Below are 25719 nucleotides of genomic sequence, written 5' to 3'. Positions count from 1 at the left end.
TCCCTCCTCCCCACCCCACCCTCCTCCCCCCCACTCTCTCCTCCCCCACCGTCCCCCTTCAGCCCCGTTTCCCCCCCACCCCCACTCTCCCCTCTTCCCCACCCCGTCTCCCCTGACCCCCACTGTCCCCCTCCCCCATCTTCCCCCACCATCAACCCCCTTCCCCCCACCCTCCCCCTCTCTCCCCCCACCCTCCCCCTCTCTCCACCCCCCTCCCCAACCCCTCCTCTCCTCCCCCACTATCACTGTCCCCCTTCCCCCCCACCCCCACTCTCCCCTCCCCCCCACTCTCCCCTCTTCCCCACCCCCACGCTCCCCTGACCCCCACTGTCCCCTGACCCCCGGTGTCCCCCTTCCCCCCCCTCTCTTCTTTAAACTTTAAAACCGTTCTAACTTAAAAAATATAAGACCAATTTAAATAAACTTGTTATAAACAGTCGCCAGGAGAGTGGTGATTAAGGTGGTGCTAAAATTGTGGCGCTATGGTTTACCGTTTTGGCTGTAGGTCCACATGTCCACAGCCAAATCTCAAAAATTTGTTTAGCAATGACATATTTAAACTTTAAAATCTCTCTAACTTAAACAAAATATAGGACCAATTTAAATAAAATTTGTTTTAAACAGCCGCCAGGAGAGTGGTGATTAAGGTGGCGCAAAAATTGTTACCGTTTTGGCTGCAGGTGCACATGTCCACAACCAAATTTCAGAGACATATATAGGTCAAACGCAGGCAGGTGGAACTAGCATAGATGGTACATGTTGGTTGGTGTGGGCAGGTTGGGCCGAAGGACTTGTTTCCATGCTCTATGACTCAAGATGCTGCCTGATCCCGCTGAATTCCTCCAGCGCTTTGCTCAAGTTTCTTGCAATTCCTTCACAGTATGTGACAAGAACCTTTAAACCATGCTTGCTGTCCTGCCTATTGCCCACTGGAATCTCACTCAGGACCACAGAACCTGTGGACCTGCCTCAGCTTTCCTTCCCACCTGAACCCACTGAATTCATCCATCACTTTGTTGCAGATTCCAACATCAGGGCGGCAGAGGGGCACAGCGTTAGCGTTGCTGCCTCACAGCGCCAGAGACACGGGTTCAATCCCGACTTGGGGTGCAGTTTCTATGGAGTTTGTATTCTCCCTGTGACCGCGTGGGTCACCAGGTACTCTGATTTCCACCCACACTCCAAGGACGCACGGGTTTGTAGGTTAATTGGCTTCTATAAATTGTCCCTCGTGCGTAGGATAGAACTAGTGTATGGGTGATCGTTGGTTGGCGTGACTCGGTGAGCTGAAGGTCCTGTTTTTACACTATCTCTAATCTAAGAATAATCTAATGTTCAGTTCCTTATGTCCATCACTGCAGCAATTTGCTGCGCATTACATTGTTTAATAGGGTATCGTTGCACAAGTGTCAATAGAAACAAAGACAGACATTCTAAAGAAGGATCCCGACCCAAAACATCACCTATCCATGTTCTCCAGAATGCTGCCTGATCTGCTGAGTTACTCCAGCACTTTGTGTCTTTGTTTTTGTCAATAGGAAAGATTATCAATTACAATGGTCACCTGCTGGTGTGTTCTTAAGTGATATTAGACACAAAATACTGGAATAATTCAGCGGGACAGGCAGCATCTCTGGAGAGATGGAATGGGTGATGTTTTGGGTCGGGACTGATGTCGGAAATGGGTAGGACAGAAGTCATTACATCATTACATGAAGTCAGGACAGCTTTTTTTCTCAAACAAAACACTAAGTACTGGAGGATCGCAGCGGATCAGGCAGCAACTGAGGTAATGTACTGAGAAGGCAAATTTTTGGCACTTTGGCGCAGCAGCGGGTTGTTGGGCGCTGCTGTTGCTGCTGCTGCCGCCCCAGTCTGCCCTCCCAGGGTTCCTCTTCCCAAGCACTTTTAAGTAATATTTTAAGTAATATTTTTCCTCTCACCACACATTTCTCTGATGGGATTTCTCAGACTGAAGAAGGGTCTCGACCCGAAACGTCACCCATTCCTTCTCTCCTGAGATGCTGCCTGACCCGCTGAGTTACTCCAGCATTTTGTGATACCTTCCATTTGTACCAGCATCTGCAGTTATTTTCCCACACTACCTTTACAGGGAGTGTGCAGTAATTCCCGACCTCAGGAAGCAAAGCAGTACACATACTACGCGATACATTCATAGCGCCAAAGTAAAGATGGTCAAACTCTTCAAGTTCTTAGGAATAAATATCACCAGCAATTTGTCCTGGACCAACTACATCAAAGCAATGGCCAAGCACACCGATGCCTCTATTAACTTAGAAGGCTTAGGAAGTTCAGCAGGTTCCAAACAACCTTCACCAACTTCGACAGATGCGTTGTAGGCATCATCTAATTGGGATGCATCACAGCACAGTTTGAGAGCAGCTCCATCCAAGATCACAAGAAATTACAGAGTTATTGATGTAGCCCAGACCATCAAGCAAATCAACCTTCCCTCCATGAACTACATCTGCACTTCACGCTGCCTCGGCAAGGCCACCAGCCTAATCAAGGACCAGTCTCACCCCGGACAGTCCCTCTTCATCTCCTCTCCCATCAGGTAAGAGGTGCAAAATGTGAAAACAGATACCTCCAGATTCAGGGACAGTTTCTTCCCAGGTGTTATCAGGCAATTGAACCGTCCTCTCACCAGCTAGAGTGCGGTCCTCAATTCCCATCTACCTCATTGGAGACCTTTGAACTATAATTGGACTTTATCTTGCACTAAACATGATACCCTTTATCTTGTATCTGTACACTGTGGACTGCTTGAATGTAACCATGTATAGTCTTTTTGGTGACTGGATAGCATGCAACAAAAAGCTTTTCACTGTACCTTGGTACACGTGACAATAATAAAAACTAAACCTGTGAGGACTGCTTGGGAGCAAACTAGTCAGGATATTACCCGTCAGGTTGGGACATGACTGCACGTGGAGTGGGGACAGAGAGGAGGTTGGGGGATATATATTCAAGCTAGATTTCAAGTTGTATTTGTTAAATTTCACAACTGCAATACTTTGGGAATCACATATTGCATAATGAAAACACAACTGCACAGCAAATACAAGAGTTGGTTTATTGGCAATGGTAGAATTCTTTCCCACAGTGATGTGCTCCAGTAGGTGCACTATCTCCAGAAAAACCTACACCACGAGAAACAGTGGTAGTAGGCCATGCGGCCCCTCGATTATCTACCGCGACATTTTCTTGATCACCCCTCCCCTGTACCGTGATTCCTCTAATATCCATAAATCGAGACTTCTGCTTGGAATTGTCCTCCACGTCCCCCTGGCAGATTGGACGGCCGACGTCATTCATCTATTCAATTGAAATTGGATTCTACTCCCTGGATTTCAATTAACACAAATGAAGAAGTACACAGCATCAGATGTACAATTATGCTTGAGAGAAACCCAAGTTCACTTTTCCATTTGATCCTGTCCTATCTCACCCATTTCATTTTTAATGAATATTGCATTTTCAACTGGCTGGTTCTGAAAAGCTAAAAGCCAGCAAGCAGAGGGACTGAGAAGCAGGCACGCTTCAATTGTGCGCCTCGCCATTTTTGAGAAAGCATGGTCAACATCTGTTGCGGCTTCACTTTTGTGATTTGAAAAGGACTATCGCGATATCCTAAAAAAAAAATACAACTCAAGCGGAACAATAACACACAATTTCACAGCTAGGTCTGTCGAGACTTATGCACAAATGCAAGGGCTCGTTCTCAGCTGGATTAATAGCAACTGACAGGTCTCCCGAAAAAGTTAACTTATTTCAACATCAACAGAGCAAAAATTATAATGCAAGACAAACGGGTAAAAGATGTAAATATCTCTGCGATCAGCTGAAATACAACCAATGAGTAAAAAGATCCCCAGCAGCAGACAAACCTTGGGCTGAAAGGACAGGTTAAGTTGAGATGCCAATCACGAGCTGGCGCACTCCGGGCCCGGAGCACGCGCCCCGGGGACGCGATTGAATGAAGGAAGCGTCAGTCTGTGGAAAGCCCAGTAATGTTGTTGGAATAGCAAGTGGCAGAGGAGGGTCTAGAGCTCCGGCCTCCTGGCTGGAGGAAGAGGCTGACAATTATTGCAGGAAGGAGGCGAGGCAGCACGCAAGCAGCTAATCGGGTGAGGAGAGCAGAACGTGGAGCAGCCCAGCCTTTTTGGCCACGATAGGATAATGTCAATGTCAATCCTACCCAGCTCTGTTCTGTTGGAGAAGGATGGTGCGAGTCCAGGTTGCATCTGGGCTTCTAATTGGCGTGGGCGCTGTCAGTCACTCCTCCCGGGCTGCGGCTGGCTTGTCGTTGGGTTGAGGACAGCAACGCGAATGAGTGAGAAGTGGGTTAACTGGAGTCACTTTAACAAGCGGCAGCCCCGGAACGGGACCGATTCAAGCAATAGGGTGGTCAAACATTTGCTAAAACAACACCGCTCGGGACAGCAAGCAACAGTAACAAATATTCTGGTGCACTCAGCGCACGCAGAGTCAAGATATTACGGCATTTAAAAAAAATAATAATAATTTGTATAATCATTTTAGGGAACTATCTATCCTGTATTGAAGTGAAGGATCTCGCCATGTCGTCCTCACAACCAGCGTCTCAACGAGTGCGGCGCAATGGATCGCCTACTTCGAACCGCCTGCAGCCCATTAGGGCCACGGTGCCCTTCCAGCTGAGACAAGGCAATAACAGCCCGACCCGCTCCTCCTCCTCCTCCTCCTCCTCCTCCTCCTCGTGTGCCGGCGGCGGCGGCGGCAGCAACAGCAACAATAACTCACCGGCGGCGGCTGCAGCGGCTCCTTCTTCAGCATCAACAACCACCTCGACCTCAACAGCAGCCACATCCACCAGCTCCAACGGACAGAAACTTTCCCCGACGTCGTCGCCCACCTCCTCGCTTTGGGCTCCGTCTGCAGCTGTCGTCGCCGCCGACGGCCGCATGAGGCACAGACGGTCTCCTGACAGTAGGAGCTCACCTGAGAGAAGGAGCCCCAACTCTCCAGTTTATAAAGGTACTGTGGAAGGCCAGAGACACTGTCATACTATCTCAGTTAAATTAACGGATTAGAGCAATGTAATGATCTGAAAGATTATTTTTCCTTCAAATCTGCTTACGGATATTGGTTTTCAGGGTTTTTTCCCCCCAGTATATTTTAGTACAACTATGTGGAGAGGAAACGTCTTGAAAATAGAAAAGGGTAATAGGAATATTCTTATAGCTGATTAGTTAAAGTAGACAAATAAATATCATGCAACCGATTGCAAAGATGCATAAGAACATTCCAACTGCTACACTCGGCATTGTTTCAAACGTAAGAAATCGCAATTACATGTGTTCTCTCCAAGAGGCGAGTAGAGGAAGATAGCTGCAGGGGTTGGCTGTGTTTATGTTGACACATAAATTGATTTAAACGGCATTTTGCAGGATTCCGTGTCTGTTTTCACAAAACGGAGAATAATCCCAGAAGGATTTTTTTCTGGGATCTAACCTACTACATTGTGTCAATTTTCCAAATTATCCATATCTGAAAGAAGAGTGCATTGGGAATGGCGGTAAAGGTTATTTATAATTTTTATTAACTCGCAAGGAAGATATGAAGTAAGCTTTGGTTATCTGCATTGTTTAAACAGAGATGTAGGAAGCAATTTTGCAAGCATTTTCCACTTAGTAAAATACCATACGCAGCATGTTCAAGGATCTTGAGATGTAATAATCCGAGGGACAATTTAACATTTCACCAAATATTTTGTTGTTAATCCATATTTCAAATTCCATTTTCGCCCTCTAAAGTTCCGAAACGTTAATATGAAGCAAAAGTCAATTTGAAGAAACACTGCATCACCGAGGAGGAACCAGCCTATCTGGGCTGCCTCAGCTATTCTGTTTGCCATGAAGTCTATACTCTTTCTATGACCGCCGGGGTTGTAGTCTTTGATTCCACTAAAGAAAGCTTTCCACCAAAGAGCAACATGATTAGATGATATTTAATGAGGCTAAACAAAGACTATTTTACATAAAATAAGACATGAGGCAATTATGAATGTTGAGATGTGCATCATTACTAGGAAGTACATGATAAGCATATACTTGTTAAATGCGTTACAAACGTAAATGGCTAATATACGGCGTTTTTGTATGTAGGACATGTAATAGGGTCGTGTATTTAAAAAATATCCTCAATGTTTTTCTTTCTGTATCTAATTATTATGTGCGCAACCCATCCTGCAAGACTTGATTAATATCCCGTTTGATCGTATTTACTTTGACCGCCAGATGAAAATGTCACCTTTTCCCACTTGCGTTTCTCGTTTACGAGACAACTGCGGTAATGGACCCAACGTACAATTACTAAGATTTGGGCTTCGTATGTTACCTATTCCAACAAGATCACGCTTGGAGGAGGGGGGGGGGGGGGGGGGGGCTGTTGACGAAGAAAAACATGAATGAAATTAAAATTGTAGTTGTAACTCTACGTGGATTAAGAATCCGTCCCAAATCCTATGTTAATAATTCAATCTTTCCAATTTATTCACTTAAACCGAGGGATCATTTATAAACTCTAATTTGAGAAGCAGTTTCTAATCCGATTTTAATAATTTACAACCTTCCCAATCTATTCACCTAAGATGGGGGGGGGGGGGGGGATATTTTTTTAAGGAACGATAATGACATTCAGTACTGGAGAATGGGCTGCTTTATGCAGAGCTGCCGAATGCACTTGGCATTCAGACAGTAACACATGGACGAAGGGATTGTGGTATTTTAATTCATTCAGGGGCCGTAGCAAAGGGCAATACGGAGCCTCTGCAAAAGCATGGGTGCATCCAAATAACATAAAATGCAAGTACTTGCAGAATTTATTCAGGAAAAAAACAATTATTAATGACCTGCATTTTAATTAAAATATGAAATCGGTTTTGCTTGAAAGGCTGAAAAATAAGATCATTATCCCCCTTTTTCCCCCCTCCACCAGCCGTCAGATTAAGCGATTTAACACAAAATCGGTGAGTTATTCGCATTTGCTGTTTACAAAATGTGTTTGCTGCCTGACGTGGGCATTGCATTAGTTGATCCTGATCTCTCGATGCTTTTCTCCAATGTGCAGAGTGGCCATGCAAATAATTCCATAGCTCCCCCTTCCCCCCCAAAAAACCCTCCCAAACACATTGAGTTACAGTTGCATCAGTCTTCCTCTACAAAATATTTGTGCTTATTAAGTGTTAAAAAAAAAAATACACAGAAACAAGTTGGTTCATTTAAAGTAAAACACCTTTACCCGGAGCGACATGTGTACGATTGTCTCATGGTCTCGTCGCTCCCCGAGGCTGCAAATCTTTTCATTGATGACAAGGTATTTTTAACAAATGCAAATGTAAGATGTTATTTTTTCTCTCGAGCTCCAACTAGCTGTCATGCTTGGCGTCTGGACACGTTGATGTGAGTCCGGGGGTTGGGATGGTGGATGGGACTCCATGTGTGTGAACTGGCGGCTGTTAATCGGAGGGTTATTTTTCCAGAAAACACTTTAACAATTGCAAATAACTAAGAAAGAGTTGGACTAAATAATTTGGGTATGCTAGGTGGGGCATTCTGGCGGTATTAACCTCCACCCCCCAGAGTTCAATGCATGTGAATTAAAGATAAAACAATCTGTTGTTAAACAGTAAACATGTTAGGAAGATTACATTTTAAATCAGATTTGGTTTGGAAAATTGTACTTTTTCGGGGAATGTCAGTAATCCCAAGACATTCTTTAAAGGAACATTGTATTTCCTCCAACAGCTCCATTCAATTTCTGGGGGACGGAAGGGGTGTAATTCCAGATACTATTTCATCCGATAGGTCTATGAGATTCTTTGTCTGGGATTGGATTAGAGGCTGTGATTTTATATTCATGTTTGAAAGACTATTTAAAGTAAACACTTGAGAATCTGAATGTGTATTTTAAAATATTTAAATCAACAGTGCAAAATCAAAATCTACCGTGGATTTTCTTTTAGCTATTAAGTCAGATTTTTTGGAGAATTACATTTTTTTGGAAGTTGGAGGTGTTAGAATTTTTAAATATCAAAAACTATTAATGGCAGTACAATCAAGATCTGGATTTGGAAGCTATTTCGAGCAACCATTGTGTAGAGTATGATGAACATTTTATTCCATTTTGGTTGTGTTTTTGGTTTTATTTTTATAAACAAATATACTTGTGTGTCAGTCAGATGGTAGCATTACTGAAGCAATTTCCACTGCTTTGTAACCATTAAAGACTTGTTGAAATCAGTTTTTATTGTTGGGGGCATTGAAATTTATAATATTGCATTAGGCCATTAGGCCCAAACTGTCTTTGCCAGTTCTCTGTTGGCGCAATCCAGGCTAATCCCCATTCTCTTAGTCTTGCTTTGTTCTGCAGTTGTCTTTAGCACATGGAACAAGGTATCGTAATCTCCAACAAATATTCATTTAAATAAACTCCTCCTAACCTTTCTGATTACAACCTCCCACCCAGAAAAAAAAGCTTAAAGAGATAGCTAGGCCTTGAAAAGCATACAACCTAGATACTATTTGATTGAAAGTTTATATTTTGAGAAGTGGTAATAATTTAGGTTTATGTTTCATCTGCATCCCAAAGCTTGGGGGATGACCGCACTGAGATGTATAAAATGTCGACAAAAACGCAGAATTTTTGAAAACACTCATCAAGCTAAGCACCAACAAGCTAAGTATTTCGTTTTAAAAACAAAAGGATTTATACAAATGAACACTTGATGGTCAATATGGACTCAATGCATCAATGTGCCTGTTTCTGTGCAGTGTTCTCTGATTCTATATATCTTTCATCAATATAAAATCTTTAAAACCATTGAATAAGATGGATATAGGTAAATTATTTAATTAGTTTGGGAAATACAGAGCATGAAAATAATCTAAAAATTAGAGGCATAGGTTGGGTAGACAGTCAGGACCATTTTCCCAGTGGACATGTAAAGACTGGAGGGCATAATTTTAAGGTGAGATGTACGGGCCAAGATTTGTTTTGGACGGAGCGATGGGTGCCTGGAATGTGCTGCCTCTGAGGATCGTGGAGGAAGATACGATTGTGGCATTTAAAAGAGTTTTGCATAGGCACATAGAAGTGCAGAGAATAGAGGGATATGGATCATGTGCAGGCAGATGAAATCAGTTTAACTTGCTGCCATGTTTGTCATGGACATTGTGGGCCAAAGGGCCTGTCCCAAGCTGAACTGCTCTGCTTTATTAGAGCAAGGACAAATAGAAGTAATTTATTATGCAAATGTAGTGGAAATTTGGAACTTAGGTACAAAAATATGAAAAATACAGGGAGGCAGAAACCCCCCCCCCCCAATAAGTTAGAGAAAATATTAGATGGAAAGGTAACGGAAGGATATGGATGAATGGGGCCACCTAGGGGTGAAAAAGCATATTTCCTTAAGTTAAAGTTCTGGAGTTTAAGAGTTTGGTAAAAAGAATTGACCTTGAAATCATTCAAGGTCATTCTGCTATTCCAATCGATCATGAGTGATCTGTATTTGTGAATTCTGCATCTGCTGACTTTTATTAAGAATGTGATCAAAAGTCATTTGTTGCATGAATGTCATGGGATGCAGATCGTGTAAATTGGTTCATGCCTACTTTTGATCAGATCAAATGTTAGAAACTACGGTTAAAATTGTCCGCTTCTGTTATTTTGCATCTGTATTCTCATCCCTGTTTCTCTCTCAAAATTATCTATTCACACTTATCCATTTTAAACCATGCTTACCACCAAACTGCCCATTCAAACGCATTTCCTCAAAAATGGTAGATTTGTTGTACAATGTTGAGACCTATAAATTACATAGGTAAACCATTTTAAGACTTTCACAGTTGAAATGCTTATTGTTTTACCATATTGGACTGCACCTTGATCATGTATATTTTGGCATTGTAACATGCCTGGGTTATCAAAGCCAGGTTTGGTTCATTGGTTATTATATGTGCAATTTTAAAAACAAAGGCTAGAGTTGAATATGACAGCTGCGTACCGTTGCCAGCTGGTTACATTTTCTGTGTTCTTCAATGTAGTGACTATCGGTGCATTATTATTTATGCGCATAGTGTTAAACAGATTGTTTTCTACACTTCAGTAAGTTTTTTAAAAACCTTTCATTTTGCCCAATTTGATGCTGCTCCTTGTAAATTCATTCCACGGGTACGATTATTCAGATCAATGGCCTTCTTCTCAATGCACTTTTAGAAATTCTTGGTATTAGTGCCAATTAAACTAAAATCTGAATTGGCTGAGCATTCATTGCTCTAGGATAGAGCCATTGTGGAAGACTTTAAACAATGGTCAATTAATAATATCACAGGTAGAGCTAAGTAAATTAACCTTCCTTATGAGACCTCAGTGCTGGATGGCATTGCGTATAAATAACAAACGGTGACCAATTAGTTTCTCAAGTATCCTCTTCCTTCACTGTTAGAAAGTCCACTTTAGGCAGGAAAGTTTTTGAATCCTGTTTTTTTTTTTTCTCCCATTGGTAACCAGGATGAAATAATTCTTTGCATTTGGTGTTCCATATAATGCAGCTGCCCATGTGAATTCTGGAAACTGAGTTGGGCATCAACTGAGTATTTTGAATCACTTTAATAAACCAGAGAATGCTGAAACATTCACAAAGGAGAAAAAGAGTTATAATTTCAGGTTGAAGACCTTGATGTATCGGCATTCTCGGTTTTTATTTCTGATTTTCAATATCTGCAGTTTTTTGATTATCAATTTGAATCACTACCACCTGGCTGGATATTAATCATATCAGTTTTTGAGTCATCCAGATTTTGTATTGTTTCAGTCCGTTAAGCATTGAAAACAATTAATTTAAATTGTTTTATTTTTGCATTATTGCTGGCACGATGGCATTTTCCACAGCATGAAATTTCCGCTAACATTTTTGTGTAGATATAACAATGAATGGACTTGATAATACAAAATAGCAGTCAATCTGTTTGATATATAATGTTAATGACTATTAATTGAATTTTCATTTTAAAAAGTCCTTTAATTGTATTGCTAAGTTGTGACCAATGTATACTTCTGATTCCAGTCTTGGCTAATGTTCAAACTAAGAATTTCTCTGGGGATGTTTGTGACTCTGATGTGTGGAAGAAATATTAAATTATTTTTGTAAGGGATGGTAATTTTTCCATTTTGCCAGGCAAGGGATGGAACTGATACATCTTCAGATTTCCATAAATATGACTACTGCGTTCTTTTCTCTGTTGGGGCTATTGATCAGCGAAGAAATCATTCAAGTTCTGCTTTGGGAGAAAACATTTCAGTGTCCTTTTCTGGTCACTTTGTTTTTTTTCCAAAAGGATGAATGGCAGCCAATCTTATTTCATTGCCTTTATCTTCAGGCTCTTGGGTTGCGGTGCAAGAATAGCTTCTTGCTATGCTAAAACAAATTATAGAATGTGTTTTATTTTTGTTCCATATCACTTTTAAATTCTATCAGTCTATTTCCTATATTACTGAGATAATTGATTGCCAAATCTCCAACCTGCAGTTTACTGCATGGAAACGTGTGAATGTCGACCCATTTCACTCCCCACACGGGAATATAGCAGTACAGCATCAATGTAACGTGTGACTTTTTTTAATAGTCTGAAATGATCTCAAGCTTTGTCTGAATGTGCTGCCCAGTTGTTTGATCCTTATTCCTTATTAGAAGACTGTTCCATGGCAAAGCGCACTGGAGCTCAATGCACCACATGGGTTTTGCTGCTTTGTTTTTCTTTGTGCAATGATCTCCAGCCATGTGTAAATGTGCTACCCTGCCGTGTGAGACCTGCTGCTGGCAGCGTCACAAGAACTAACATGATGGAAGTAATGTCAATACTGTATTTATCTACTGTGGATGCTAACAGTGTAATCCTCAAAGATTATATCCATTAACATCTGAATAATGGTTGCTGGGGGCACGGGGACAAACTAAGTGATGAGCGTTCTCCAGTTGCTGTGTTATCAGTCTCTCTGCCTTGGTTAAAATGATTAAGCCGAAAATTTTCTTTTGCAGTATCTCCATTATGTTGGGCATTATTGATTTTAAAATTTCTCTGAAGTTTTGTGACTTTATGTCAGTGATTTGCCCAGACTATTATGGCAATTTTTGCATAGCTCCTTGGAAGATGGAGCTGTGGTGCATTTCTGTTAGCAGAGGTTAACAACACTAGTTATTGCTGTATAGACACACTGAATGATCCATACAGCAATAGCCGCATGAACTAATTAAAAAAGCTACTGGGGGCTCCTTTGAAAGTTTGTGCCCCATTGAATGGAAAGCACAGCCTCATTAATTCATGTCAACCTGCCCAAACTATTTTTTCCTGTAGTACATTGGAGTTGTAATCTTATGTAGAAGCCTGTAAAAACTAAAACCTTTTATCAATAACTGTTCTGGTTGATTAATTAAATAGTCATTGTGTAGTGCCATTAATTCATATTTGCATTGCCCATTCAACGTACCAATGTACTGTAAGTCTTTTTGAAGAGATCTATGTTCATAAATATCAAACCAAGAAAGTTTTCTTTTCAATTGCTGAACAATGACATTTGAGCCATAAAAGCAGATCTATTGCCATTGCTGAATTGAGATTTTTAAAAAAAAGAACCAACCTAGGCAGAAGGATAATTTGTTGTGTTTTTGCTTCGAAGCCCAATAGTTGCTCCAGCATTTACAATTTTCAATTATAAACACTCTAGTTAGACTGGTGCAGATCTGAGAATGGAGCAGACCTGCATGACGCACATCCTCTTCTGTAATAGAGTACCAAGTGTTACCTGTTGTGTAATGGTTGAGGATTCTGTGGAAGCTCCTCTTGATCAAAGAGAGGTTAAAATTATTCAGGACATTCAATTAGGAGGGTTATTTTATGATGTACATGGAAGTCCAGGATAGCTAGCTAAATGTCACTACTGCCATTTATCTGGTGTCATCTGAACTAAAAATGATCCATATGTCCATGGAGGAAAATGAGCAGGAAACTATTTAAAATAAGGTTGCACTGCACATTTAGTGATGCAATCTTGAGGCTATGAAATGGTAACTGCAAATAACGTGAATGTTCATGAACACATTTAATATTGTTTTTGTTAAAGCCTAATTTTCTAAGAATATTTAATGTATGCATTGAATATTTTAAAAAACATTTTGACCTTTATGTTTTTGTTTGTGATTATTTTCAACATCATAAGAGCTGTGTAATACTTACAGCCCCTTTCATTTTTCACAGTTGAAAGGTCCAAATCGCAACAGATGAGAACTTCAAATACTATTCGACGCACCTCATCTCTAGACACAATAACAGGACCTTATCTCACAGGACAGTGGCCACGTGATCCCCATGTGCATTACCCATCATCCATGAAAGATAAATCAACACAGGTAAAAGTAAAACTATGATTCCGGTTTATATTGTAACATACTTTGGTATCCAATTTTAGGTTCTTGGTCATGACCAACATTTGTTCTAGTGCATGACCAACATTTGTCATCCTTTTAAAATGTACTTTTGGTCCATTTGTTTATAAATTGTCTGTTATCCGGTTCTTGCTTCTGTATAGGTGAAGGATGTACTTTGTTGTGGGCAAATGTCATAGCCAAAGAAACAATTATTGTTATATTGTAAGGTCTGAGTTAACTGGAGATTTTGTGTCACAGGGATGTTAAACAACTTTGCTTTTGAGAAACCAGGAACTGCAGATGCTGGTTTACAACAAAAAAAAGACACAAAGTGCTGGAGTAACTCAGCAGGTCGGACAGCATCTCTGGATAACATGAATAGGTGATGTTTTGGGTCGGGACCCTGTGATCAGTTTTATTATGCAGCCTAATGTGATCTAGTTCTTGTTTGAAATTTTAAACTTGTAAATCATTTTTCAACTGTATGTGTATATTTTGCTGATTTTTGAAGTAGTTTTGACACGTGCACCACATTTTCATGGTGGCCCATTACCAACATTAATATTACTGTTTGTTTTGTACTGTTCTTGCACTTTGCATGTCAAGAGACCAATCTGTTAAGTTGTTGGAGTGTTCATGAATACATTCAGTGACCTATTTACTCTAGTTTATGGCTGAGTAGTATAGTCCTAATTTAGTGTCTTTGCATTAGAGGTGCTAGCTGCAGCATGCCTTGTGAAATTCAATGTGAGGGAATGGCAGGTTAATTTGGATGAAAGGGTTGAAACCCATAGCAGGTAGCTGCAGTAATGAAGTGTTACAATAGGTCAACAAAGGTGAATATACCGTTAATGCTCACTTTTGTGCTAAGTGAACAAATATTTTGTGGCCATAAATACGTGACGAATGCTCACCATATTCAGTGTGCTGGAAGGGCCACTAATCAGTCAATGATCCATTTGTATTTTGTCCTTGGCATCAACCCAGGAATGTAGCAGATGACCTGTTGTAGGTAAACTCTAGCCATGTCAAATAATATCATTAACATAGCAGTGGCATAGCATAGCAATAGTGGATTCTGGCGAGATTCTTGATTTCTCACTCCAGTGAGACTCGGAGGTTCAATACTGATGGAAGCCGATCATGCCAGAATTAGTTGTGCCGCTGTTACTGAATTGCCTTCCTCCAGGGCTAGACTGAAATTTTGGTCTGCCCCACACAAGAATAATTAAGTTATCTTACTGCAGTTATTCTTGTGGGTGGATCATATCTGAAACTCAACGATTCTGCCAGTTTGGGTTGTGCCAACATTTGTGGACTGTAGGTTTAGATAAATAACCTCAAAATATATTTTAATTTTTTTAAGTAATCAGTGCTTTTGAAATAAAGGAAGGCCCGATCCAACTTTTTCATCTTTTAAAACGTATCTATTTATTTATTTATGTTTCCGGTCAGTACAATACAACAGATTCACCATACAGTTGTGAAAGATAAATACGAAATCAATATATCAAAAATAAAACAATATAATCACACATGATATTCTCTGACTGAAAAAAACGGTATAGGCAGAAGCCAAAGCTTATTGTGCCTACCCTTAATACTTAACAAAGTATTACCCTAAGTAGCCAAAATAGCAGTGAAACAAAACAATAAAACAAAATATAATAAAAAAAACACAACATCATAAGTCAGAAGCAGATAAACAAAACATAGAAAGAAACACAAATTCTATGTGTTTCTAATCAAGAAACATCATTTCTGTCATGTCAGCCATTTCTCAGTGCTGATCACATTTTATAATATTTTTGAACATTTTCTTGAATTTACACATATTACTTACACTCTTTTAATTTAACTTCAAGAATGTTTGAGGTCTGTAGTGCATGCACTGTGATTGATTTTTTTTTTATACTGAAGGTAGGATATCCCCTCCACCCTAATGGATTTCTGCTGTCTTTGACCCATGTAAAAGTTGATACCTGCAGCAGCTGGGAAACAATGTTTGGATTCCAGAATTGGATCAAACAAAAGGACACTATGTCATTATCACATTCATCATATGTATTTATGATGTTGATGATGTGTTTCAGTGGAATTGCAACCAAACTTGACAAATTGAAGATCTTAAATCCCTTGAATTGGATTTCTGCTTGGTTGCATGTGAGAACCTCCAAGTGTCCAGATTGCAGTAGGAGCAATTTGTTCCGAAAATCTCATTTGCGAAGAAAAGTTCAGTTAGTTTTTTTAAGAGATTGATGTGAAAGCTATTTAGGAATTTTCCATTATGTTTGAATGCATTTAAACAAATGCATTAAAGGTAACTCTGAAAGTATTAAATTAGATTAGTTTTGGAATGCCTCTGAAATTGTGTTTTCCTTGCATGAATACCTACCTGAAGTTTAAAAAAATTGTTGTATGACATATTGTGAACCAGACTGTTTTGAGCAGTGTTTTTTCTCCATCGTTTGAAACAACGTCTTATGAACTTGTGGATGATTTATATTAACATAAATCTTTTTTCGTTAAATTTATTATATTGTCTAAATTGAAAACGGGGATTTCTGGCTGAATATATGACACCGTCCTTTCATTTCCTGGGATTAGGTCTGAACCTAATGCCGGTTGGTAAATTGAAAGTTTAATCTCTCTGACTCTGAGGGTTGTTTGGCAATGAAGTATAATTTTTGTTGTTGGTGTCACAGTCTGCATTCAGGAAGACTTGCATTGGTGCAGATGTGCAGTTCATAAGGTGGATTTGTGGAAATGTAATTTGCTCTGGCACCGTGGAGAATTACGTGCATAGAAAATGGATCACACATCTCCATGTTTTTGAGTGGAACATGAAGCAATTTCTGTGAAAGAAGAGGCAACTGAAAATTGGAGCTTTGAGTGTGGTTTGCAGAGTCCACCATTATCATTCCAGCTCCCACAAATGTGTGGTGTGTTGAGAGCCCTGGATGTGCAAGCAACATGGGTCTAGATGCCATTACTGAGATTTTTAATGGTACACATATGGTCAATGTTGTTCATGGGCCACATGGAGAAACACCTATGAAGACAGACACAGAAAGCTGGAGTAACTCAGCGGGTCCGCAGATCTGAGATGTCTTTGTTCTTTAGGGAACAGAGGTTCCCCTCTTCCATCATTGATGAGGCCTCGCACGTGTCTCCTTGGTATCCCATGGTTCTGCTTTTGCTCCCCCTCCCTCCAGTCGCAACGGGACAGAGTTCCCCTAGTCCCCGCTTTTCACCCCATCAGCCGTCACACACAGCACATAATCCTCTGACATTTTCGCCACCTCCAACGAGATCCCACCACTAGCCACATCTTCCCATCCCCACCCCTTCCTGCTTTCCGTAGAGGCTATTCCCTTTGCAACTGGTTAACTCATCCCTTCCCACCCAAACCACCCCCTCCCCAGGTACCTACCCCAGAAAACCGCAGGAGATGCAACACCTGTCTCTGTACCTCCTCCTTCGACTCTGTCCAGGGACCCTGACAGTCCTTTCAAGTGAGGCAGAAGTTCACTTGCACCTCCTCCAACCTCATCTCCTGTATCCGCTGTTCCAAGTGTAGATTCCGATATATCAGTGAGAACAAGCGCAGACTCACCGATCGTTTTGCTGAACATCTTCGCTCAGCCTGCCTTGGCCCACATGATATCGGGGTTTGACAAACACTTGAACTCCCCTTCCCATTCCCATACTGTCCTCTCTGTCCTGGACCGTCTCCATTGTCAGAGCGAGGCCAAACGTAAATTGGAAGAATAGCACCTCGTACTTCGCTTGGGCAGCTTACAACCCAGTGGTATGAATATTTATTTCTCTAACTTCAAGTAGCCCTTGCATCCCCTCTCTCTGTCAATACCCCACCCGAGTTGTCATACTAGTTTTACTGTCGTTCTGTTGAGTTCCACTGTCTGTATTAACTCGTTATCACCTATCCCACAGTCAGCAATGGACCATTGTGGGCTCCACATCTCTTTGATTATCATTGTTTTTTGCACATCTTCTACTCATTTGTCCTAAGTACCGTCTATATCTCTCATTCCCCTTTCCCTGACTCTCAGTCTGAAGAAGGGTCTCTACCCGAAATGTCACATGTTCCTTTTCTCCAGAGATGCTACCTGACCCGCTGAGTTATTCCAGCTTTCTGTCTTTGGTTTAAACCAGCCATCTGCAGTTCCTCCCAACACCTATGAAGATTGGTTTTGCATGATTTAAAGTTGATTTCATTGATCAGCTTCCAGGTCCAACATTAGAACAGATTAGAAAGAATCCATCAAGGGTTTACTCTCCTCTCAAAGCTCCCTTTTTCCAATCATTGATAGTGTTTGCCATTGGGTAGTGGTGGTTCATCATCGATTTCCATGGTCATCGATCGATGAGAGGTGGCTCCCAACATAATGGGGGCATGCCCCACCTCCTAAAACTATTTTTGTAGACCTTTACTGACATTGTAATGTGGGAATAAGTTGAGTAGATTTTTAATTTTGATTTATGAATCCTCTGAATATGCTTAATCACAAGTGATGTCAGTTCACTGCCATTTTGATGTTGGGGTTACCTTGGTTCTGGAATGGAAGTGACATCGATTCGCAAATGCCATACAGATTAGCTTCATTCGTGTGGGACATCTGCTCCAAACATTGAAGCGAGAAAGATTGAGAAAGTGTTCGAGTGAAGAAGCAGCCGTGCTTGGCATTTGTCTAAGTTTGGGTCTGTTGTGGTCCTATTAGTTAAGACCAAGTCTTGCATGCTATTATTTGGTTACTGTAATATGGAGACCTTTGGCCATATCATATCATATATCTACAGCCGGAAACAGGCCTTTTCGGCCCTCCAAGTCCGTGCCGCCCAGTGATCCCCGTACATTAACACTATCCTACACCCACTAGGGACAATTTTTACATTTACCCAGCCAATTAACCTACATACCTGTACGTCTTTGGAGTGTGGGAGGAAACCGAAGATCTCGGAGAAAACCCACGCAGGTCACGGGGAGAACGTACAAACTCCTTACAGTGCAGCACCCGTAGTCAGGATCGAACCTGTGTCTCCGGCGCTGCATTCGCTGTAAAGCAGCAACTCTACCGCTGCGCTACCGTGCCGCCATGTGGAGGATTTATCAATCTGACCATATCCTGTTTCTTGTTGACAAGGCTTTTGAGTAAAGCCTTGTCAACAAGGCTTTTCAGTAAAAGAACTAAAAAAAAAAAAAAGTCTGAAAAAGCAATGTTCCAAAACGTTCCCAATTTTAGCTGCCTTCACTTTGGACTTAGGGTGCTGTGTAAAGATTTTAGAGATGTTATACACAACAAGCATGGTGGATATCCAATGAGGAATTCAAAGGACGTGAGGAGAGGAGCAGAGCTAACCTATATAATCTTTCCTTATAGGACAACCTCTCCATGCCAGGAATACCCAGTCAATCTTCTCTGAACTGCCGCCAATGAAATAATATTTTCTTAAATACATGGCCACAATTGTTCAGACTGTAGAGTGGTCTCGGGAGTGCTTTGTCTGACTGCAGTCAGACCTCTCTCCTTTTATACTCTAACCCTCTTGAAATAAGTGCCAATACTCCATTAGCATTCCCTCTTACCTGCTTCATCTATGTGCTATCTTTCTAAATTTCATGCACAAGAACCCCCAAATCTATTTGTGTATAAATGGTGCAAAATGCTTTTATTCATATTTTGTTCGTTGGTTCTTCCTTCCACGATGAATAGTTTCATACTTTCCCACTTTAGACACCACGGACCCACCTTTTTCCCAACTCATCAATATCACTCGATAAACCATTTCTCCTTCAACATGCCTCTCTATCTAATTTTGTGTCATCTGCAAATTTAGCTGCTAAACAGTTTCTTCCTTTTAAGTCAGTGATAGACACGGTAAACAGGAGCAGTCACGACAATGATTCCTGTAGCATCCCATTGGTCACAGCTTACCAACTAGAAAATGAACCTCTTAAACCCACTTGCTGCTTTCTGCTTATCAGCTAATCTATTCGGGACAAAATATCATATTGTTGTGGCTGAAATTTTGAGATACCTTGTCAAATCCATTCTGGTGCAATTTGATTTGCCATAGGTCTTAATCCTACTTTGAGATGTTTATTTTCCATTTTTATACTTTTGTTCTGTGTTGCCTTGAACTATATAATTGAATACTTTGTAATGAAAGGTCCATGCTCTCCAAATGAAGATTCACTTTGACAAACAAAAGAACAACATGTGGACCTGCCTGGAAGTCCATGGCACCAAGTGCTCATGTCTCATGACTTAACCCCTTGTGGGAGATCTTGTCAAATATCTTCTGGAAGTTCAAATACAGTTCATCTATTGCAATCACTATATCCATTCTGATTGAGACTTCTTCACAAAACAAATCCAATGGATCTTTATCCCTTGGGGAAACGTAGGGGGATCACTGCTCGTGTGGACTCGGTGGGCCGAAGGGCCTGTTTCCACGCTGTATCACTAAACTCTATTCTCTGCTTGATTAGATTAGAATTTTCCAAATATATGCTATTACTTCCACGATTATTGATTATAAGAATTTTCCTTCAATAGTTGTTACAACTAAGCAGCCTATTGTTACCTTCTTTTCACCTCCCTTTTTGAAAATGGGTGTCACCTTAGCACTTTTCTAAAACCTGGCAGACCTCCAAAATGCAAGGGTTTTTGGATGATTATAACAAAAGCAACCACTATCTTGAGCTATATAATTGTGTGCAAGCCCATGCACAAAGCATGAGTAGGCCTAACACGGAAGAATTGCCAGAACACTGCAGTCTCCTTTGTTTGTAATAAATTACTCAAAACAGCTTGTGGATTTATATTTCAGTTTGTAGATTAGCAGGTAGCTATGCAATTATATATTCTGTTAGTTTACAATGACTCATTCCAACCTCAATCTGGATTGACCATCAAATCACCAAATACTGCACTGTGTAATTAGCCACTGGGATACAACACATTTATCAGTGACGGGTAACAGGGCAACAGGGGAGGGGCAACTTCAAAAACATTAAACCTGATCCCAGTTTATTCATCACAGAAGCTGGTGCGACTGCTCCCCATTCCCGCTAAACTTATCAAGGTGGAGACAACAATCCATTTAGGAAAAGGTTTTATCTTTTTTTTTCATTTAGAGATACAGCGCGGAAACAGGCCCTTCGGCCCACCGAGTCCACACCGCCCAGCGATCCCCGCACATTAACACTATCCTACACACACTAGGCACAATTTTTACATTTACCCAGTCAATTAGCCTACATACCTGTACGTCTTTGGAGTGTGGGAGGAAACCGAAGATCTCGGAGATAACCCACGCAGGTCACGGGGAGAACGTACAAACTCCGTACAGACGGCGCCCGTAGTCAGGATCGAACCTGAGTCTCCGGCACTGCATTTGCTGTAAGGCAGCAACTCTACCGCTGCGCCACCGTGCCGCCCCATTTTAGGGCAGTTACGTGCCATTTTAACCAGTGGAAACCAGTTTACCGGGATTTAGACAGTGCAGCACATAAAAGATAAGAAGGTCCAGATCAATGAAGTGGAGAAGCAGCTTTGTTTCCCTCAAGCTTGACAAGCCACTGATCTTTGACCACAATCCATGACCCCTGCTGGAACTCTCCCTGCCTCGCATCCAAATCCTCAAATAATCTGCAATCTCCTACTTATCCAACCATTTCCCCTCCCAATGGGCAATTAACCTGTTAATCAGGCTAGATGTCAGATGGGGGAAAAAATATGAAAACATTTAAAAAGCATTCTGCAGTTAATTTTGGCAGGATATCCAGGAAATTCCAACTTTGATCATTATTACCCAAAAATTCTCCAGCTTTCTTCACTGACCAAATATGTCGAGGCCATCTGTCAACATTCAGACGGTAAAACTAGTGCCAAACATAGTCCGTCTTTTGTATATTCAGTCATTTTCCCAGGGTAAGAAAGTGAATAAAGCGAGAGGGCATCAATTTAAGATGGTGCAAAGTAAAATTTAAAGGGCACCCGAGTGACTACCTTTTCAGAGTGTGGTGGGTATTTGAAACGAGCTGCCAGAGGAAGTGGTGGAGAGGAGTACATTTGCAACATTTAAAAGACATTTGGACAGGTACAAGGATCAGACAGGTTTAGTGGCATATGGGGGAAATGCAAATGGGACTGGGTCAGGAAAGCATTTTGGTCGGTATGGACAAATTGGCCTGAAAGATCATTTTCGGTGCAGTATAATTCTATGACCATGACTTTATAAAATGGGCCATCAACAGATTAATTCAGTGCAGCTGGTCATCTCTATGTAGATAAATGTGAGGTTATCCACTTTGGCGGCAAAAACAAGGAGGCAGATTATTATCTCAATGGTGTCAGGATAGGTAAAGGGGAAGTGCAGCGAGCGAGACCTGGGTGGCCTTTTACACCAGTCGCTGAAAGTTGGCGTGCAGGTACAGCAGGCAGTGAAGAAAGCTATTGGTATGTTGGCCTTCATAACGAGAGGATTTCAGTATAGGAGTAAAGAGCTTCTTCTGCAGTTGGATAGGGCCCTAGTAAGACCACATCTGGAGTATTGTGTACATCATATCATATCATATATATACAGCGCGGAAACAGGCCTTTTCGGCCCACCAAGTCCGCGCCGCCCAGCGATCCCCGCACATTAACACTATCCTACACCCACTAGGGACAATTTTTTACATTTACCCAGTCAATTAACCTACATACCTGTACGTCTTTCGGTCTCCTAATTTGAGGAAGGACATCCTTGTAATTGAGGCAGTGCAGCGTAGGTTCTCGAGAATGATCCCTGGGATGGTGGGACTGTCATATGAGGAAAGATTGAAAAGGCTAGGCTTGTATTCACTGGGGTTTAGAAGGATGGGAGGGGATCTTATAGAGACTTATAAAAGGACTGGACAAGCTAGATGCAGGAAAGAAATGTTCCCAATGTTGGGAGAGTCCAGAACCAGGGGCCACAGTCTTAGAATAAAGGGGAGGCCATTTAAAACGGAAGTGAGAAGGAACTTTTTCACCCAGAGTTGTGAATTTGTGGAATTCTCTGCCACAGAGCGCAGTGGAGGCCAAATCACTGGATGAATTTAAGAGAGAGTTAGATTGAGCTCTAGGGGCTAGTGGAATCAAGGGATATGGGGAGAAGGCAGGCATGGGTTACTGATTGTGGATGATCAGCCATGATCACAATAAATTGCGGTCCTGGCTCAAAGGGCCGAATGGCCTCCTCCTGCACCTATTTTCTATGTTTACCAGCCCCATATATCTTTAACCATCTGGTTCACTAGAGGCTCCAGAGGCCAAATGGCCTATCTCTGTACCAAATGCACATGAAACAACAAGGCAGGAGTCATACGTATAGCCTCCAGCATAGACAGAAAATGCTGGAAGAACTCAGCAGGACAGGCAACATCACTGGAGAGAAGGAATGAGTGACGTTTTGGGTCGAGACCCGTCTTCAGAGTTATCCCTCGGGAAACTGAATTTTTCTCTACTTTTGCTGTCTCTCGTATATCTGCTGTTTGTGGAACGATGCTGTGCATAAATTGGCTGATATATTTCTGATTTTATAATAATAATAATAATAATAATATATTTATTTTATATAGCGCCTTAACACATGCACAAAGCGCTTTACAAATACAATTAACATAGAAACAAACAGACAAACAGACAAACTATCCTGACGGAAAAGCGGCGAATAATCAACGCCAGCGTCCTCTCACGTCAGGGTCCGGCAGTAGACATTAAAGAACACAAGACACACAGATACAATTTTTTACACAAAACAGCCATCACAGTGATTGCTCTAGGCATACCCTCACTGTGATGGAAGGCAAAGTCTTATCTCCTCCTCGTTCTTCTCCCGTGGCGCCACGAGGTGATCGAGGCTCCCAACCCCTTGAAGCCCCCACCGGGCGATGGAAAGTCCCAGGGTCGAGCCGAGCAGGCCGATGAAAGTCCTGAGCCCCCACCGGGCGATGGAAAGTCCCAGGGTCGAGCCGAGCAGGCCGATGAGAGTCCTGAGCCCCCACCGGGCGATGGAAAATGCCGCGGCCGGGCCACGCAGGGCGATGAGAGTCCTGAGCCCCCACCGGGCGATGTAAAGTGCCGCGGCCGGGCCACGCAGGGCGATGAAAGTCCTGAGCCCCCACCGGGCGATGTAAAGTGCCGCGGCCGAGCCACGCAGGGTGATGAAGGGCCTGCGGGCGGGTTGATCGTGCCTCGTGCTTCGGGGCGGTCGAAGCTGCTACGGCTGGAGCTCCCAAAAGCCGGTCGCCAGCCAGGGACCTGCGAACTCCCGATGTTGCGGTCTGCAGGGCCCACGGCCGAAGCCTCCGAGATGGTAAGTCCAGGACCTGCGACCGGAGTCTTCGAGGTCGATCCCAGCTGGAGGCCGCCGACTCCACGGTGTTAGGCCGTAGCGCGAACGGAGATACGACACGGTAAAGGTCGCATCTCCGTTGAGGAGGAGATTTAAAAAAAGGTTTCCCCCAACCCCCCCCCACCACCCCCTTACATACACAGAATTAAAAATAAAACAAAACGTACATTTAACATCAACAATGACAAAAAAACACAAAAAAAAACGGAGAGACTGCCGGTGAGCCGCAGCTGCAGAACACAGCCACGCCCCTGATGATTATTATTTGCATGGCCCATATTTTCTACGCATCATAAAAGCCTATGTTCGGATTCAATGACTTGGTGAGACAGTAAATAGAATTGGAAAAAGGTAAGAAAGTACAACATTGTGAGACGAGAAAATGGGAAAAGGTAAGAGAGAAGATGGAGTGAAGATGTCGCCTTCAGAAGTTTGTGCACACTGTAGTAACCGGTGACTGGAGCAGACTGTTGATCCAACAGCCATAATTGTGAAGTTTTAAACTATTTAGGGTCCAGCTTCTACGCAGTAAAACCCAACATACTGTGCTGTACCTCACCAGGATAATTCCACAATAACAATATTCTGTGCAAACCTAATTTATAAATTGTACTATAGACAACAGACAATAGGTGCAGGAGGAGGCCATTTGGCCCTTCGAGCCAGCACCGCCGTTCAATGTGATAATGGCTGATCATACTGTGTTCTTTTAAATAAGCATTTCTTTTCCAGGTATTCAAATATTGAGATTCCAATTAATGTGCTTCAGTCAAGCTGTATGCACTGACCTTTATCCAAAAGCACTGTGGCACTTCCTCTCCGGCTTTGTTCTTTATGTATAATCAAGTCAGCTTTCTGGAAGTCTAGATGAAGTGTCTCGACCCAAAATGCCAACTTTCCATTTCCCTCCACAGATGCTGCCTGACCTGCCGTGTTCACCAGCTGCTCTCCTTTTTGGCTAAAGATTCCAGCATCTGCAGTCTCTTGTGCCTCTAGAATTTCTGATCTGCATACTTCTGATTAAACAGCAGAGTATAGTATTTTGCCAAATTGGTAGCTATCTCCTTTGCCTCTACTCAAAATAATATGTACTTTAGATCTATAATGGCCCAGTACATACACTTGAAAGCAAGATGCATCTAGAGTCGGGAGTGGGAGGAAAAAACTTGAGAAATCAAGGCCTCACGGTATGACTAAAATGAACCCCTGGCCTGTGAAGCAACCAAAAGATGGAGTGGGCTGTAATGAGGCAGCAAATACAGGTCTTTATTTGCTTCAGAAAACACTTTAACATTTTCAGCTCTGTATTTTCAGCTGTCAGCAACTATTTCCAGCCATAGTTTTCTTGGAGCCTCCTTTCGTAACTGGCTTGTGGACCCTCCCTACCATCAGTTTCAATCGGTTACAATTGGCCTTAACATTTTCTCTATCCTGACCCTCAACATGGTGCTCCTCAGGGTTGCTTGCTCAATCCCCTGCTCTATTTGTACACTCATGTCTAAGTAAAGTGCCAACTATATCTTTAAATTTGCCAATGATTCCACTCTTGTCAACAGGATCAACGGCTTTGAGATAGTACAGGAAAGAGATCACGAACCTTGTATCATGGTGTCAGATTAACAACCTGGCCCTCAACATCAAGGTAAAAGTATTGGTTGTTGACCTAAGGAAACGGAGGGAGAATTTGAACACAACCCTGTCTGTGTTCATTGATTTTATGTAGAGATGGTCGACAAGTTCAAGTTTTGAGGCATCTATATACCCAGCGCCCCACTATATTTCCTTTCTTTAGCATCTGAGAAGATTTGGCATGCCCATGAGGA

At 42.0% G+C, this 25719-nt stretch overlaps 1 protein-coding gene and 1 long non-coding RNA gene across 2 annotated transcripts in view; one reads left to right on the top strand and one right to left on the bottom strand.

The window, feature by feature from the left end:
- The window catches only part of LOC144606275 (uncharacterized), a 38703-nt gene extending 31353 nt beyond the window's left edge, over nucleotides 1–7350 (bottom strand). The window contains exons 1-2 of the long non-coding RNA XR_013548932.1: nucleotides 7306–7350; nucleotides 3912–5043 (exon numbers count right to left, since the gene is read on the bottom strand). This is a non-coding gene — a long non-coding RNA (uncharacterized LOC144606275). The remainder of the gene's footprint in view (nucleotides 1–3911; nucleotides 5044–7305) is intronic.
- Nucleotides 4347–25719, top strand: part of glcci1a (glucocorticoid induced 1a) — a 178636-nt gene continuing 157263 nt past the window's right edge. Inside the window, exons 1-2 of the mRNA XM_078422152.1 lie at nucleotides 4347–5040; nucleotides 13320–13471. Coding sequence (XP_078278278.1) covers nucleotides 4605–5040; nucleotides 13320–13471 — 588 coding nt within the window. The 5' untranslated portion in view covers nucleotides 4347–4604. The remainder of the gene's footprint in view (nucleotides 5041–13319; nucleotides 13472–25719) is intronic.

The sequence above is a fragment of the Rhinoraja longicauda genome, chromosome 2 (genome assembly GCF_053455715.1).
Source record: "Rhinoraja longicauda isolate Sanriku21f chromosome 2, sRhiLon1.1, whole genome shotgun sequence".
NCBI classification, from domain to species: Eukaryota; Metazoa; Chordata; class Chondrichthyes; order Rajiformes; family Arhynchobatidae; genus Rhinoraja; species Rhinoraja longicauda.
The sequence above is the reverse complement of the archived record's forward strand: the minus strand, read 5'-3'. Positions and strand labels throughout refer to the sequence as shown.